The sequence below is a fragment of the Carcharhinus amblyrhynchos genome, chromosome 1 (genome assembly GCF_965287045.1).
Source record: "Carcharhinus amblyrhynchos chromosome 1, sCarAmb.v2.hapA, whole genome shotgun sequence".
NCBI lineage: Eukaryota > Metazoa > Chordata > Chondrichthyes > Carcharhiniformes > Carcharhinidae > Carcharhinus > Carcharhinus amblyrhynchos.
The window spans coordinates 89454151-89472354 of NC_137324.1; the positions used below are offsets into that span (position 1 = coordinate 89454151).

General features: G+C 41.3%; 1 protein-coding gene across 7 annotated transcripts in view; it reads left to right on the forward strand.

Annotated features, from left to right (window-relative positions):
- The window catches only part of rell1 (RELT like 1), an 87537-nt gene that overhangs the window by 51775 nt on the left and 17558 nt on the right, over positions 1-18204 (forward strand). For 3 of the 7 annotated variants that reach the window (XM_080188988.1, XM_080188998.1, XM_080189007.1), the window contains exons 5-7: positions 9297-9527; positions 11802-11958; positions 13937-14004. In XM_080188988.1, the coding sequence (XP_080045114.1) occupies positions 9297-9527; positions 11802-11958; positions 13937-14004 (456 nt within the window). Of the gene's footprint in view, positions 1-9296; positions 9528-11801; positions 11992-13936; positions 14005-18204 lie in introns of all 7 variants that reach the window. The other 4 variants (XM_080189019.1, XM_080189027.1, XM_080189036.1 and 1 more) reach the window with 2 other exon arrangements.

Sequence of the window (18204 nt, forward strand, 5' to 3'; positions counted from 1 at the left end):
ATGGAGGTTTTAGATTTGGACTGTGCTCCCTTAGGGTTCTTATTGAACAGGCTGCTTTATCCTGGATGTTTCAAAAACTTGTAAATGCTTTTGGAGTTGCAGAAGGTAGAGAGTACTGCAACATATCTTGACTTATGCCTTGTGGATAGTTGAAAGTCTTTGAAGGTTGGGAAGTTAGTCATTTGCTACACAATGCACAGCCTCTCACCTTCTCTTGTAACCACACTTTTTTGACTGATTCTGTAACGTTTCTGGTCACTGGTGGCTGCAGGATGTGATGGGAGATTCAATGAATGTCAAGGATGGAGGTGCCTGCCACTTGTGTGGCGTGCATGTTACTTGTCACCATCAGCCCAAGCCAGAATGAGGGAAGGTTATTGAAGCAACTGAAGATGGTTGGGTCTAGGATATTACGCCGTGGAACTTCCGCAGCAATGTCCTGGGATTGATATGATTGATTTCCAACAACTACGGCCAGCTTTGTGCAATAGGACATCAATTGGACAGTTTTTTTTCCTTGATTTTAACTTTACTAGGGCTCCTTCATTATACATGTCAAATGCTGCTTTGATATCAAGGACAGTCACTTTCGTCTCACCTCTGGAATTCAACCCTGTCCACGTTTGGATAAAGTTAATAACGAGGGCTGGACCTGAGTCATACTGGATGAACCTAAACCAAGCAATGGTGAACAGGTTATTGAGAGTGAATAATGCCTGATCGCAATGCCGTCAATACCTTCTATCAGTTTGCTGATGGGCTGGTAATTGGGCTCTTCTATTTGCCCCAAGTTCTGATAATAGGATGTACTGGAGCAATTTTCTACATTGTTGGGTAGATGCCTGTGTTATAGCTGTACTGGAACAGCTTGGTTAAAAATGAGGGTAGTTCTGGAGATAAGTCTTTTCCAAATTCTGTAGTTGGATTGTTGTTGCAGCCCATACCATTGCTGCACCATGAGTATTTATCACATGGAGTGAATCACATTGGCTAATTCCTTTCTTTGGTGTGGATGTCAGGAGGAGATTGCAATGGATTATCTAACTGTCACTTCTAGCTGAAGATGGCTGCTAAAATTTCAGGATTGTCTTTTGCACTCGCGTATTGAGTTCTGCTATCAGAGGATTGGAATGTTTGTAAAGGCAGCTCCTGTTTAATTCCTTCATTTATGACTAACTGGCGAGACTGATCTGAGCCATTTGTTGTGGGATTGCCTGGTTATTGCTATAGCATGCTGATTCTCCTGTTCATGCATGTAATTTTGTACTGTAGCTTCAGTAGGTTGTCATCTCATTTATAGGTGCATCTGACCTTTTCTATATCGCCCAATGAATCTAGCTGCTGCTCCAAGTTTCAAAGCTCTCGTCTTGCATTGGAACAGCTGGAGGTACCTTTCAAACATGACTCTCCAAGGCACAAGGATAAAGCACATGTATTGGAGGCTGATCACTTGGTTTTAATTAGAAGTTTGTTAATTCAAAAATTGTGGTAGTAAATTATAATTTTCACTAACACGTATTAAAACTGGTTTAAATCATGAAATTAGTGTTATCTTTGTTTGCTTCTCAATGAACCAACCAAATACTAATTACTTATTTAAGCTTAAAAAATGTCGGTGTTGGACTGGGGTGGGCACAATAAGAAGTCTCACAACACCAGATTGAAGTCCAACAGGTTTGTTTGGAATCATGAGCTTTCAGAGCGCTGCTCCTTCAGGTGAGTCATCTAATGGAGCGGCGCTCTGAAAGCTTGTGATTCCAGATAAACCTGTTGGACTTTAAACCTGGTGTTGTGAGATTTCTTACTAAGAATAAAAGGATCATTGAAGTTGGTAAACACAAAGAAACTGAATAGTAAGTGAGTTATTACTTAACCTTGGCATTTGTCTTGGAATTCTCAAGTTCTCTGGCTTCAGTCCTGAGCATTGGGTGTCAGAAACTGCCTTTTTCCCCCCCTCCATGAAACTCCTACATTCATGTTCCAGTCTGTTTGCAATCTGTGTCCAAGTTTAAAGTATTAACCTGATTGTGTAATCCAACTGTATGCAGAAGATAAACTGTTAAAATATGTGATTTATTGATTTTCACAAACTAAAGAAACAGAAACAAAATGTGTATAGTTTACATGTATTTGTATATTTGGTGTCATGTCGCCCTCTGGTGTTAGTTGTAAGTTGTAAGTTTGTTTTCAAAAGGACAGTTTGAAATACTTCATTTGCAGTCTAGCAATGTATTTAATTTTGGAAATTTAATGTTTTTTCATCTACTTAAGATGATGGACAAATTCATATGAGAATGGGATAGTTTCATGTGCTACATTCTATAAAAGAAGAGACCATTCTATAAAAGGCAGTTTCCAGCACAAATTCAGTTTTTTGTAAAACTTTATTTTGAGTGCCTTGCTTTTTTAATCTAAAGACATAAATTACTGATTGTGCACAACAGCTGTGAGATCATAATTTTAAAACAGTTTGCTAAATTGATCCTGTTATCAGATTATGGTTGAGTCACTTTGCTGGTTGCCCTTTCTTTGCCACAGATAAATTTGCCGGTATTAGATTCAGTTTTGCGCCCTGACCCAAATGGTTTTATTTTCAATGACTTAGCTGGTGAAAAACAAAGGAAATAGGTGCGGGAAGAGGCTATTCAGCCATTCAAGCCAGCTCCACCATTCATTATGATCATGGCTGATCATCCAACTCAGTAACCTGATCCCTGTCGCCCCAAGAGCTGTATCTCATTCTGTCTTGAAAACATACAATGTTTTGGCCTCAACTGCTCCCTGTGGTAGCCAATTCCATATGCTCACCATGCTCTGTGAGAAGACATTTCTCCCCATCGCAGTCCTAAAGATTTTACCCTGGCATCCTTAGACTGTGACCACTGGTTCTGGACATCCTCACCATTGGAAACATCCTTCCTGTGTCTGCCCTATCTAGTCATGTTAGAATTTTATGGGTTTCTATTCGATGCTCCACTCATTTTCCAGTGAATATAATCCTAAACTGACTCAGTCTCTCCTTGTATGTAAGCCCTGCCATCCCAGGAGTCAGTCTGGTAAATATTCGCTGCCTTCTCTTTATAGCAAGAACATCCTTCCTCATAAGGAGCCCAAAACTGCACACTATTCCAAATGTGGCCTCAGAGAGGCTCTGTATAATTGCAATAAGACATTCCTGTTCCTGTACTTGAATCCTTTTGCTATGGAGGCTAAAATACCATTTGCCTCTTTTACTGCCTGCCTGTATGCCTACCTTTTTAATATTGGGGTTGGGTCTAAACATGCTGGAAAAGCTTGGCTGCCCACTCGCACCAAGAAATAACCTCCCCCTACCCCACCACAGAGGTCTTGGGGGCCCCAGTCATCAGCAGCACCTTTCCTGCATGACCACTCCCCATTGTTGGCATCTCTTCTCTTACACCGCCCCCACCCCCCCCCAAACTCCCACTCCTTGCCAGCATTTCCTATCCTTTCCATTGAATGCATCCCACCCACACCACCTCCTTACCCCGTCCTCATCCCAGCTACACGTATGGATCCCCACCCACCCCATAAGGCTTTGACTAAAGTTCATCCCAGCACTACCACCTGGCATGGGATGGCAGGTTGGTACAATGTCAAACCATTGTCCCTTTCCCCTGGGGGCTCTAATCAACTTTGTGCCCACAAGAGGATTCCCTGGACAAGTCCATGTCTGACCAGATTTGAAAATTTTGAGGGGGCAGGAATTATGTTGAGGGGGTTGGGGGCTGTTAATTGGATTGAAATCAATTAAAATATGGTTCCCACCCTTTGTGGGTGTGAACCTTGCTCTCCCAATGAGAGACGGGAAAAATCGCAGAATGCAATACCTCTGGAGAGAATCGCTTTTCCTGATTCTCCGAACCTTCAGCCCGTGACGCTATTCCGTCTGACGGTGAACAGGCTGAAAATGACCTCAATTACATTTAGCTCCCTTTCCTAAGTCATTAATACATATTGTGAATAACTGGGGTCATAGCACCGATCCCTGCCGTACCTCAGTAGCCACTGCCTGCCATACAGAAAAAGATCCCTTTGTACTTATTCTATTTGATGTCTGCCAACCAGTTTTTCTACCCATCTCAATACACTATCCTCAATTCCATGCGTTTTAATTTTACGCACCAATCTCTCATGGGAGTTTCTCCTTGTGGAAGGAGAAAGCCTTCTGAAAGTCCAATAAACCACATCCACTGCTTCCGCCCCCACTGCTACCGCCACCTTTTCCACCACTCGTGAAAGAATTCCAGTAGACTTGTCAAGGATGATTCTTTTTATAAACATGTGCTGACTCTGTCCAATTCTACTACTTCAAGTGCTGTGCTATAAAATCTTCTTTAATCGACTCTAGAATTTTTCCTACTATTGACATTAGGCTGGAAGGTTTATAAGTTCCTTGTTTTTTCTCTCCTTCCCTTTTTAAATAGTAACTACCTTCCAATTTATAGGAATAGTTCCAGAATTTATAAAATCTTGGAAAATGAACACCAATGCATCCACTATTTTTACAACTGCCTCCTTAAATACTCTGGGATATAGATTGTCAGGTCCTGAGGATTTACCAACCTTCAATCCCATCAATTTCCCCAGCACCATTTCTCTATTAATACTGATTTCCTTTGATTCAGCCCTCTCATTAAACCCTGAGTTCCCCAGTATTTCTGGTATGTTATTTGTGTCCTCCTTGCATGTATTCAGATGGACAGCCATTTTTGTTCCCTATTATAAATTCCCCTGCTTCTGATTGTAAGGGACCTACATTTGTCTTCACCAATCTTTTTCCATTCACATATCTAGCAACTTTTACAGCTAATTCTCATGTTCCTACAAGCTTACTCTTGTTCTCTCTTTTCCCTTTCTTAGTCAATCCCTTGGTTCTCCTTTGCTGAATTCCAAACTGCTCCCATACCTAGGCTCTGTTATTTTTTTCTGACCAATTTTGTATGCTTCTTTGTTGGACCTAATACTGTCTAATTTCCCTTGAAAGCATGGTTTGGCCAATTTGGGGGTCTATGAGCAATTCCCACTAATGTTTTTTCTGCCCCTTTTGTGTTTCTCAGCTACATCCATACAAATTCCATATCATTGGAGCTAATATCTTGCCTGACTATTGTGTTAATTTTCTCTCCAATCAGCGATGCAACTCCACTGCCTTTTCCTTTTTGCCTGCCTGCCTAAATACTGAATACTTCTGGATGTTCGTTTCTCATCCCTGATCACCCGGCAGCCACGTCTCCGTAATCCTGACTACATTATACCTGTTTACATCTATTTGTGCGATTAATTCATCCATTTTATTGTGAATGCTCCCTGCATTAAGGCACAAAAACTTAAGGTTTGCTCTTTAAACATTTTTCCCTTTCCCACTATTTTCCACTGTGGCCGCCTTTGGTTCTGGTCTTTGATTTCTCTGCCTAACACTCTTCCTATTCCCCTTAGTGCCTTTTGTGCTTGTCCTTGATTACCCCCTCCTCTGACTCCTTCTTTGGGTTTCTATCCCCTTGCCATTTTAGTTTAAACCCTCCCAACCACTCTAGCAAATAGTCCCCTTAGGACATCAGTCCCAGTCCTGCCCAGGTGTAACTTATCCTGTTTGTACTGATCCCACCACCTCCAGAACTGGCCTTTGATTGCATTTATTAAATTAAGATATTCAGCCTTCACTAGTAGATGTTTTGTTAGCTTCCAAAAATATATCTCCACATGCAGACTGTAGAGAAGTAAATGGATAAAAATAAATTCTCTAGTGAACATAATCCTTTAATCGGTCTTGTCTTTTTATATGGTACTCAACAGATGCATTTTCAACACATGTAGCTGTGCTAAAGCCTTTACATGTCAGGGATGGACTTGGCTTCTGCATTTATCCGTAATAGTCTTTGCTTTCCTCTGTTCCTGTACCAAGAAATTAATATTAATTTTCTCCGTACACTCTTGATATACTGGCTCTTTACTCAGAGTTAAAAACAGTTGCTTTTACACTTTGTAGGAGAAATATGAGATATCTAAGAAGAGGTTTTCTAAGAGCGATATCTAAGAAGAAATTTTTGACAGACAAGGGAATTAAGGGTTATGGGGAGAAAGCGGGAAAGTGGAACTGAGCCACTTCAGATCAGCCATGATCTTATTGAATGGCGGGGCAGGCTCAAAGGGCTAGATGGCCTATTTCTTATGTTCTTAGAGACTGGACAAACTAGTATGTTTTCTCTGGACTGGGTGAGAGGAGACCTGATAGAAGTATATAAAATTGAGAGGCATAGATGGGGTTGATAGTCAGAATCTATTTTCTAGAGTTGAAAAGTCTAGGGGGCCATGCACTTAAGATGAGGGGGGAAACGTTCAAAGGAGATCTGAGGAGCAAGTTTTTTACGCAGAGTGGTAGGAACGGTAGCACAGTGGTTAGCACTGTTGTTTCACAGCTCCAGGGACCTGGGTTCGATTGCTGGCTTGGGTCACTGTCTGTATGGAATTTGTACATTATCCTCGTGTCTGCATGGGTTTTCTCCAGATGCTCCAGTTTCCTCCCACAGTCCAAAGATGTGCGGGTTAGGTTGATTGGCCGTGCTAAAATTTCCCCTTAGTGTCCTGCATAGGTTAGAGGGATAAATGGGTAAAGATGTAGGGATATGGGGTTAGGGTCTGGGTGGGATTGTGGTCGGTGCAGACTCAATGGGCTGAATGGCCTCTTTCTGCACTGTAGGCTGTCTCTGATTTCTATGGTAGGTGTCTAGAATGTGCTGCCAGGGGTGGTGGTGCAGGCAGATACGTTAGGGACGTTTAAGGGGCTTTTTAGATAAGCACGTTAATATGCACGGAGTAGAGGGAAACAGACCAAGGGAAAGCAGAAGGAATTTGTTTAATTTGGCGTCATGTCAGCACAACATTGTGGGCCGAAGGGCCTGTTCCTGTACTATACAGTTCTGTGTTCTATACGTTTTTTCCTCGTTCAGTAAGCAGTGATTCATATTGAAGAATTATTCTACAGGTCTCAGCAGCTCTCTTGGGTAGACATGGCATTCTTCATACAAGTGTAGGCAGTGAACATGAGGAGCTTCCATAAGTAAGCACAATGTAGCCCTCATCTGTTGACCATGTGTGCACTTTGTCAGAGATCACTAGTGATCAGAAGTGGAGTTCCTCTTTAACCACTGCTGAGCTATTTTGTATTAGCTAACATGCACAAACTAGGTCTGTTATGAGGGATTTCAACTCTTTGGGTTTTGAAGATTTAGTCCCTGAATTTCCTTGAGAACCACACTGGCCCTGAGCGATAAATGGCTCCCAAGGCTTCTTTAAGTCCTAATTGCCATTAGCACGGAACCATCAACTTTCTTTCATCTTCTAAGCTCCCTTGGACTTCCCCTGAGCCGTAACTTCATTAAACAGCTCCTAGGATTTCTCTGTGAGCTGCAAACCACACAAGGCCCAAACTGCAAGGAACAACCTCTCCCAGCAAGCAAACTTGAAACCAGCGACAACATAGCTTGCTATGGTCTATGCTCAAATTGACCTCTAAACCAATTATCCCCCCTTTACAATTTATCCAGCAAAGGAAGTCCACCTGATATTTTATGGCTGTGTTTCCTCAAATCTGACTTGATGAAACAAACGTGAGTAACCTTCTGAACTATTTTTTAAAAAATTATTCTTGCAGTCTTTGAAGTCCAGCATTTTGATATCCTTGCACTTTACAACTTTAATCTTTCCAGAATTAAAATTATCTCTAAAGTATTAACATGCATGAACTAAATATTTGTAACACTTAATCAATTGTATTATGGGACATTTACTGGCAAATTCCATTCTCAAAATAAAAGCTGTGCAATAGTCTGTGAAAAGTGTACATGTAATGGAATTCGGTGGCATGATGGGATCCTTTTGCTGTCGTAGCATTGTGCAGGGAAATCTTAGAATCTGAGAACTGTGCAGAGGAATTTAAAAGCTGGCAGAAAGTGCGGTAACACTTAGTGAGTCAACATTACAGAGGGGTGGGAAAGAACATGGGCCTGACGAATGTCCGAGGACTCTGGTAACACTGGTTTCTGTGAATGTTATATTTAGTGTTCTTTGGCTTCTGTAAGTGGATCTGTATCTTCCATTTTAACACTTTGTGCTGTCTCCCCAATTGGTCATTATCTGCAAGTGCTTGTATAAGCTTTTAAAATAAATATTACCTGGATAAAGCTTTTGAAATTTATCATCTGGCATGTTTACAAATAGTGTTTAAAACAAACCAATAGATTTTGCTGGACCCATGAGCGAAGCATTGAACTGGTGGGAATGCTGTAAACTAGGTTTGCTCAGACTACAGGATCTGTCTTCTCTGGGCAAACATATCCAATCCAAATGCTCGAGCTTCAAGTACAATTAAGGTATTAAATGTTACAATTATAAATGTTATATTGTAACTACCCTGGCAGTGGGGTCGATGGTATTGTTCATGTGGAAAGGTGGAATTACAACTTGGCCAGTTTAATGGGTACATTCCATTCTAAAATGGTTGTAGAAATTTCTAATTTAAAAAAAATTGAATGTAGACAGTTGCTATAGATTATTGCAGGTATTTGCTACAAGGTGTAATTGGGACAGATAGGTGATGGTCATGGAGCAGAATAGTAAGTTTTTAGTGTAAAAATAATTCAAATTAAATGTAAAACATGATTATAATAAGACACTGACACCAAGTAGACCTTTCAGAAGGTTCATGTTTGCTACTTCATTCCCGTCTAGATTGCTTTTACTGATGTTTCACTACTTAAGAAAAATGTACTGTTTATATTAGTGATGGAGAATGGAACTCCTTCTAGCATCATCTTCAAGAGCTCCCAGGTTCGTTGCAGTTGCAGGCTCCCTCTATTCTCTCCAAATAACATGCATCATTGCCCCCACTTTCATCAGAGCACTTACTGCATCATTTCTAATTTCTCAAAGCCATGGTAGTGCTCACCAGTGGCAATTTTGTCCTAAAAAGGCTATTTCTCCTACTTGGAATTGTGTTAAACTGGCCAAATGGATTTCATATAGGATTCTTAGAAGATAGGACAATGTATTTCTGTTACTGTGCTAGATTTGAACTTGAGTTTGAGAGGTGAAAGGCTGACCCACAGTCAGACTTCAATTTTAAAGATATGTTATTTAAATATATTTATGATAATTTGGTTAAAAGACCATCTGTAAAGTATTAAATTGCTACTGTACAGAAGCTTGTTTGCTGATTATAACATTATATTTATTTGATATATTTATTAATATATATATTTTTTGTCTCTTTAAAGCCCTACAAGTCCCAATGGTCCTCCTAGTCCTGTTACCCCTGAAAGTCCTGCCAGTCCTGTATCTCCAACTGGAAGCCTGACAAATCACTATTCACATGGGCATCATCTACATACTGTTGGTGGAATTGCAGGGAAGAGTACATGTTCACGTTGCAGCCATCGAAAGTCAAAGAGATCAAAGGACTTCAGGAGGAGTCGAGCTGGAGAAGTCACAGTATTTGCTGTGGGAAGGTAAAAAAAAATACAGGAAACTGAAATTATTATATATGCTTTCCATCTCATTTATCCTGTAATATAATTACAATTCTGTACGATCATATTGCAAGTTGTTCTTCAAAATAATTTGCCATCCTATTGTTGGAAACAACTTAATATTTTATGTGCAAATTGTCCGGAGAACTTTAAAGAGTTGGGTGAATTTGCTAAATGGAGTTCCTTACTAAATGGGTAATGGCAGAAAATTGAGAAATTTGGTGCAGGGGAGGAAGGAGATGCTAATTAATTAACATCAAGTGACAACAAAGAAATATATAAATAATCATTAAATTTAAAGGAATCCAAATGCATTAGATAAAGTTCTGTGGTACTTAAATACTAAATGTGAGTAAGGAAATGATGAATTAAAAATACTTGATGAAATTTAATGTGGAGGAATTTGTAGTAACATGGCAAGAAGAATGAAGAGAAGCAATACAAAATTAATAGAATTTTAAAGGGGTCATGAACAGGAATATATTAATACAAATCTACAAAGGCTGTTAAAAAGCACATGGGAATTTGTCTTCATAAACAGAATCATGGAGTAAAAGCCAAGGATGTTATGCTAAGCCTGAAGACTGATTAGACCTTACTATTGTGTTCTGGCCACCAAAGCGTAGAAAGAATGTCAAGGCCTTAATGAGGGTACACAAGAGATTCATTAGATTAATACTAACAGAAGGTTAGCAGGTGAATTGATAGAGGCCCACAATAAGGGAAAGCTCTTTTCCAGTGGCAGGAAGCTCAGTCACCAGAGGATACAAATTTATTATGGAAAAGAACCTAAGGAAACCATTTTATTTTTGCAGTGAGCTGTTGTGATGTGAAATGCATTGCCTGAGAGGTTGATGTAGCGGATTCATCATAACTTTCAAATTGAAAAGAAAAATATTACATAGCTTGTAGGTAAAGAGCAGGGAAGTGGGATTAATTAGAAAGCTTTACCAAAGAGCACGCACACCAGGCTAAAAGGCTTCCTTTTATACTTTATTGTTTTATGATTTTATATGAAGCTATAATGTTTAACAAGTTCCTGGAAATTTCAAATTAATGAAAATGCTAGTAATTTGATACTTGGAAAAGCATGAGCTTTGTTAAAGGATCTCAGCAGGAGTTTATAGGAAAGATGAATAGAGGGGCAGGAAGAAATAACCTCAGCTAAGCTTGAGAGTCTCAAATAGACAACACTGACAGAGTGCACAGGTGAAAAGACCCCTTTCTGCCTCTTGCAGAGTAAATGAGCCTAGTGCCTGGTAATTTGACTTGCCTTGTGTTAATATAACAGGTCAGTTTGAACCACACTCTGCGCTGTTCATGTCCAAATTGTGTTGAGGTGAATTTGTGATGCAATAGACCTGTGTTTCACCTGCCAATGTGTCACCCATCTTTGGAGGCAAAATGTTACATAGCAGTTCATAGTCCCTGCTTTTTCATATCAATGCAGAAATTTCATTATTTGGGATAAATTTACTACCAGGCAAAATATAGGGTCAAATTTAATGACGATATTATGATGAGCATTTGGGGTGTTACAGTTAAACTGTTTCAGAACGACCCTTGTATTAATCACAAAAGCAAAATATTGAGATGCTAAAAATTGGTGGGGGTGGGGAGGGGGGGAAGAAAATGCGAGAAATATTCAAGTTTGGCAATATCTGTGGTGAGAGAAACACAGCTAATGCTTCATCAGACATCTCTTGTAGTTATACTTATGTGGTCAGTCCATGTAAGATTTTGGCCAGTGGTCATCAAGAAGTTTGTGGGGGAGGGGGTTGGCCTTCACTGATGATAGTGCCGTTTTTTTGAGAGGTGGTGAACGTCCAACTTATTGTCAGGCATTCATGCAGAAAAAGCACTTATTTTCATAAAGCCTTTCACGACCTCTGGATGGCCCAAGCAAATTTTGTACTTTTAATTAGTACTTTTGAAGTATACTCATTTGTAATTTAGTAAACACAGACAAACTGTGTGCAGCAAGATCTGTTGTTGTGATGTTGATTTGAGGAACAAATATTGATCAGGATGTTGGAATAAATTCCATGTCATAAGATCATCTTCCACCTTGAAAGAGCAGACAGGGCTTTGGTTTAATATCTCATCTGAAAGATGGCACCTCTGACAGTGCAGAGCTTAGCCAATATATTGGAGTGTCAGCCTAGATTCTTGTGCTCAAGTTCTGGGGGTGTGATTTGAACCCACACCATTTAGTACTTGTATGGGTGATCCATTCATTTTATTTTGTCCTAGGTTTCGGGTTACACATGTTGATCCTAAATCGCATTCCAATGATCAAAAGGTGTTGCTTTCTGCACCTCCAGATGGTGCTAGTACCAAGGCAGATACATGTGCAAACTCGAGCAACCAAGAAGTACCAAATGCACCAGGAAAACTGGAAGTAGAAGAGGTGAGTGAGCTGGAGAACAATTGGCTTAAAATGGTAAGGCATGTTTGTTTTCTGTCATCTAGATAAATAGAGGTATTCCTAAGTTTTTTTGTATTATGCTTTTCAATAATGTGGCATTCTGCAATTTTATTTCCACTTTTGTAACTTAACCTAAATTTGCTGCTGAAACCCTCACCCATATCTTTGTTACCTCTAATTTTGAGTATTTTGACACTCTGGTTGATTTCCCACATTTTACCCTCTGAGAACTTGAGGTTTTCCAGAGCTCTGCTTCTCATACTTTAATTCTCAACAAGTCCTATTCGTATGTCACCCCTGTGCTTACAGACCTACACTGCTGCCACTCAAGTGATGTCTTGATTTTGAAGGTCACATTCTTGTTTTCAGATTGTCGTATGGTTTTACCCCTCCTTGCCTCATTAAGGTCCTCCAGCCTCTCAATTCTCAGAGACATCTGTGCTTATCTAATTCTGATGTCTTGAGCATCCCCAATTGTAATTGCTTCACTGGTGTTGGCTGTCTCTTCAGTTGCTCTTTCCTACACTATTCTTCCTCATTACCTTTCTTTCTTCCTTCAAGACTCTCCTTCAAACATATTTCTTTGATCAAACTTGTAATCATCTGGCCCAAGATCAGCTTAATATGGTTTCATGTCATTTTTTTATAATGCTCCAGTGAACTGTCTTGGGAGGTTTCATTATGTTAAACGCACTGCTAAGTGTATGTTGCCATTGAAAAATTTCCAGTTTTGTTGGAGCATAGTATTAGAACTAATGTGCAACTTTGATAAGAGACCTTTCATTAAAATCATGTAATGTTTTTCTGAACACTTCTTACTGAAAGAAGTTGTGTCAGTGATAAGGCAAAAGAAAAGTGAACTTGAAACTGGTAGATTTGCATAGTTGCTTAAGTTATATTCAACTGATCAGAATGGAATGGAAACGTGCTTCTGTTTTTAGGCATGCATAAGATCAAGTGACACTGGAGCTCTGTGGAGAGAAAGAAACACTTTAACAGGCTAAATTTTACCTGCTTTCTGGGATGGGCTAGGAGGAAGGGGTGACTCTGAACTAGCAAGAAAACGTAGAGGGTGGAGTGCCTGTCATCCTTCTGACTTCATGCCACTCACCTGATGAAGGAGCAGTTCTCCGAAAGCTTGTGAGAATATTATCAAATAAATAGGTTGGACTAAAACCTGGTGTTGTCAGACTTTTTACTGTGTTCATGCTATTTTGGCAGGGAAGATGGTGGATGAATGACTTCTTGCTAAGGCCGATTATGCCACCTTCCCATTGCCACTAGCATTCAGCAGTAGCGTGGGGAGGGTGGGATGGGTGCTTGACAGTAGTGGGAAGGGACTTCAGCTGATGGAAAGACTGTTCAGTGAGCTTGGTGGGAGTGGATACCTTTTGAGCACTTCTGGACCAGAGATAACAGCAGCTATGTTTGCCATACCAACTGAACATCCTTCTTGCTGGGCCTGGCTGACTGGCCCCAGATCCCATTTACTTTTTTGGAAAGGTGACATCCTTTTCAAGGTTGTCTGCTCTTCCAGTTGCAGTCTTAGGAGTGGCTTTGGCTCCTAATACTGTTGCTGCTAGACCTCCAACTGACCTGCAGCTCTTGGGGGCAGCAGCTCCAACAGTAGTCTCTTAACTGCCTGACACCTCCCACACGCGCGTGCACGAGTGCGCGCGCACACACACACACACACACACACACACACACACACACACACAATGTAGCTCCACATTCTGGAGCTGGTCAAGATGTGGTTACCCCTAGCTTTTGGGCCACTTGTCAGGACCCCTGCTATGAGAACAACATTCCAGGTCTGTCATCAGTCAGGAGGCTATTTGCTGAGCTGGTGGTTGATTGTACTCTGGATTGCCAATAGCTAAAAGTACTTTCAAAGATATTTGACATTGTACATATATTCTGCTTGGATATTCTGCTTAAATAATTCTTGTGCTTTCAGACATGCGTTCACTTTTTTTCAGGAAACTTTGCAGGAAGCAAAAGATATGCAGTGAATTTTGCAATTCGGTAAGGTAGTTTCTTATATTTTTAGAAATGTGAAAGTTAATGCATTGTGGCATGCCTTTCATTGTCCTTGTTCTTTTGATTACTTTATCTTCTATGTGCAGAATAAACACTTTGAAAAGATGTACTCACTTAAGACTTTTGCCTCCGGATTCTTTAAAGTTGCATAATTACACATACTATGCTTATTGCAACTTGCATTTATATAGTATGTTTCACGTTTTAAAAAAAAAAGTCCCGAGGCACTTCACAAGTTGGTGCCATGAAAATAGGTAGCAAACCACGGCAGAAAAGATTAGGAGAGATTTTTTTAAGAATGAAGGTGGAATAAAGAGAATTGTTGGCATTGATTGGTCTGTTGGAAGTAAAGGAATTAAGGGAATGGGTGAACAAATACATTAAGCGGGACAACAGAAGCAGCACCAGACAATTTTGATGGATGGCGGGCCAAAGGTAAGGGAATTGGGTAAGTTTTTCCTATGATCATTTAGTGAAAAAAGTGGAATTTGGGGCAACACGTGAAGGATTCAGATCTCTGGAATGAGATTCGAACTCGTGCTAGATTTAATGTAGGTCATTGCAGCAGGAAGCGTAACAGCTGGGCCCACTTCAAGTCTTTTGCTGAAAGCAGAACTTTCCCTTCCACCCCTCCCCCATCAAGTCATTGGGTGGAAAGGGCTGAAACAGGGTTCCCAGCTGGCAGTGGAAGGATGTCAATTGGGTTCATTAATGAGCCAATTGACACCCATTATCCCTGAGCCCACTGCAGTTGAAGAGCAGAATGGTGGCAATGGTTGGCACTGCCACCTTAGTGCCAGGGACCAGGGTTTGATTCCACCCTTGGGTGACTGTGTAGAGTTTGCATGCCCTTCTGGTGCCTGTGTGGGTTTCCTCCCACAGTCCAAAGATGCGCATAGGTGGATTGTTCATGGCAAATTGACTTTTGGTGTGCCAAGATACATGGGTTGGGGTTGATTATGGCATATAGGGCCTGAGTGTGGCGGGCGGGTGGTTGGTTGGTGGTGGGGCGGGAGGGGGAGCGTGCTCGGTGGTGGTGGTGGTTAGTGCAGTGTCGAGGGGCTGAATGAAGAGCCTCCTGCAATGTAGGGATTCTGTGACGAAAATGGTTAGTTGGGAAAGAGTCAAAGATTGCTTGATCAGTAATGGTGATCACTAGATTCGTTTCAGGCCACAAGAAATGACTAGGTTGAGATAATCTCCAAGTTTGTGTAAAAACAATAGGAAAAACTTGCAAAAGGACTCAGTTGAGTTGTTGGTTGAAATTTGCTACTGTTGAAGAGTCATTTCCTTCATAATAATAGGTAATAAGCCGTGGATAACGAAGGAGGTGAAGGAAAGTGTTAAATTAAAAGCGGAGGCGTTTAGAGTAGCTAAGAGTAGTGGGCGAGAAGAGGATTGGGAGAGGTTTAAATGTCAACAAAGATTGACAAAGAAATTGATAAAGAAGGGTAGGAGAAATTATGAAGCTGGGCTAGTGCTTAATATAAAAAAGGATAGCAAGAGTTTTTATAAGTATATAAAAAGGAAGAGGCTGGCTAGGGTGAACGTTGGACCCTTAGAGGATGAGAAGGGGGGCTTAGTGGTAGGGGATGGGGAAATGGCTGAGGTCTTGAATAACTTTTTTGTTTCGGTCTTCACGGAGGAGGACGTGAATAATTTGCCGGGTGTTAGAGATGGAAAGGTGGTAGGACTGGAGGGTCTCAATGACATTACTGTTACTAGAGAGGCGGTGCTCGACAGACTGGAGGGGCCGATTGTGGACAAGTCCCCAGGACCGGATGGAATGCATCTGAGGGTTCTGAAAGAAATGGCGGAGGTGATAGTGGATGCCTTGGTGGTTATTTTCCAAACGTTGCTGGATTCCGGGGAAGTGCCGGAAGATTGAAAAATGGCTAATGTTACCCCATTGTTTAAGAAGGGTGCCAGGCAAAATGCGGGGAATTATAGGCCGGTTAGTTTAACGTCTGTTGTAGGTAAAATGTTAGAATCCGTCATCAAGGAGGAAATAGCGAGGCATCTTGAGGGGAATTGCTTGATAGAGCAGACGCAGCACGGTTTCGTTAAGGGGAAGTCGTGTCTGACAAATTTACTGGAGTTCTATGAGGATGTGTCTAGGGCGGTGGATAGAGGAGAGCAGGTGGATGTGGTCTTTCTTGATTTTCAGAAGGCGTTTGACAAGGTACCTCACAAGAGGTTATTGCAGAAGGTCAGGGGACTTGGAGTTGGGGGTAGGGTGTTAGCGTGGATAGAGGATTGGTTGTCAAATAGGAGGCAGAGAGTGGGGATCAATGGGTGCTATTCGGATTGGCGGTTGGTGACTAGTGGAGTGCCTCAGGGGTCGGTGCTGGGGCCTCAGCTATTTACCATTTATATAGATGATCTGGAGGAGGGAACCGAGTGTATGGTGTCGAAATTTGCTGATTACACCAAGATTGGTGGAACGGCAAATTGCGCGGAGGATGTGGAGAGTCTGCAGAAGGATCTAGATAGGCTGGGCGAATGGGCCAGGAACTGGCAAATGGAATTTAATGTTGGCAAGTGCATGGTGGTCCACTTTGGTAGGAATAATGGTAGGAAGGATTATTACTTGCATGGAGAAAAACTGCAGCAGGCGACAGTGCAGAGGGACCTCAGGGTCCTTGTGCATGAGTCGCAAAAACCCAGCTTGCAGGTGTAGCAGGTGGTCAGGAAGGCTAATGGGATGCTGGCCTTCATAGCGAGGGGGATTGAATATAAAAGTAGGGAGGTCTTGCTGCGGCTGTATAGGGCATTGGTGAGACTGCAGCTGGAGTACTGTGTGCAGTTTTGGGCGCCGTACTTATGCAAGGATATTTTGGCCTTGGAGGGAGTGCAGAGGAGGTTTACTAGGCTGATGCCGGAGTTGAGGGGGTTGAGCTATGAGGAGAGGCTGAATAAACTAGGCTTGTACTCGTTAGAGTTTAGAAGAATGAGGGGAGATCTCATTGAGACATATAAGATGATGAATGGGATGGATAGGATAGAGGTGGAGAGGCTCTTCCCGCTCAGAAAGGACAGTAGGACTAGGGGGCACAGCCTCAAGATAAAGGGGGGGCGGTTTAGAACAGAGTTGAGGAGGAACTTCTTCACTCAAAGGGTGGTGAATCTCTGGAATTCTCTGCCCATTGAGGTGGTGGAGGCTGCCTCGCTAAATATTTTTAAGATGCGGGTTGATGGGTTTTTGATAAGAGAGGGGATTAAGGGTTATGGGGAGAGGGCGGGAATGTGGAACTGAGCCACGACAGATCAGCCATGATCTTATTGAATGGCGGGGCAGGCTCGAAGGGCCAGATGGCCTACTGCTGCTCCTATTTCTTATGTTCAGCCTCTACTTGAAGAGCAATGAGAGGAATCTTGATCTTGAATATACTGTTGTCAAATTTAATATAAAATTTAGTTGTATTAAGGTCACTTTTACCCATGGCATATTTTACTGTGAGATTACTAATTAACCCTGCCTCATTAAATCAAAAATAGTTTTGTAATGCTTTGTTTTAGGAAACTTGTCATCTTCCAGGCTACCTTTGTCAATTTGATTTGTCTCACCTATTTAAGTTTACATCGTCATTATATTCCTTTGTTATCAACTCCAGTTATTTATTGATAAGTGTCTTGTTCAATCGTACATCTACAGTTAGGAGATTGCTGATGTATTTCCACCAGTGTTTTCGACTCATGTTATTTCTGACCTTCTCCCACACTGATTCTACTTCCTGATATTCTGAGCCAAGATCTTAACTTTTCTTATGTCATCCTTTACAATCAAAGTTAATCCTCCCTTTCCATTCTGCCGGTCTTAGAAATATTAAGTATTCTGGGTATATTTATTCCCCAAACTACTTCATCTTGCGACCCATTTATCTCTTTGTGGCACTAGTTTGTCTATCATGTTACAAATCTATTGTGCGTTCAGATAAAGAACTTTTAATTTCACTTTTATCCCTTTTCTTTTCATGTATCAGTGAATGTGCAACTAAACTGTCACCCTGTCCCATTCTATTTAATTATTTATTAGCGTCGCAACTAGGCTTACATTAACACTGCAATTAAGTTACTGTGAAAATCCCCCAGTCCCCACTCTCTGGCACCTGTTCAGGTACACTGAGAAGAATTTTGCATGGTCAACGAGCCTAACCAGCATGTAAGTCGGACTGTGGGAGGAAA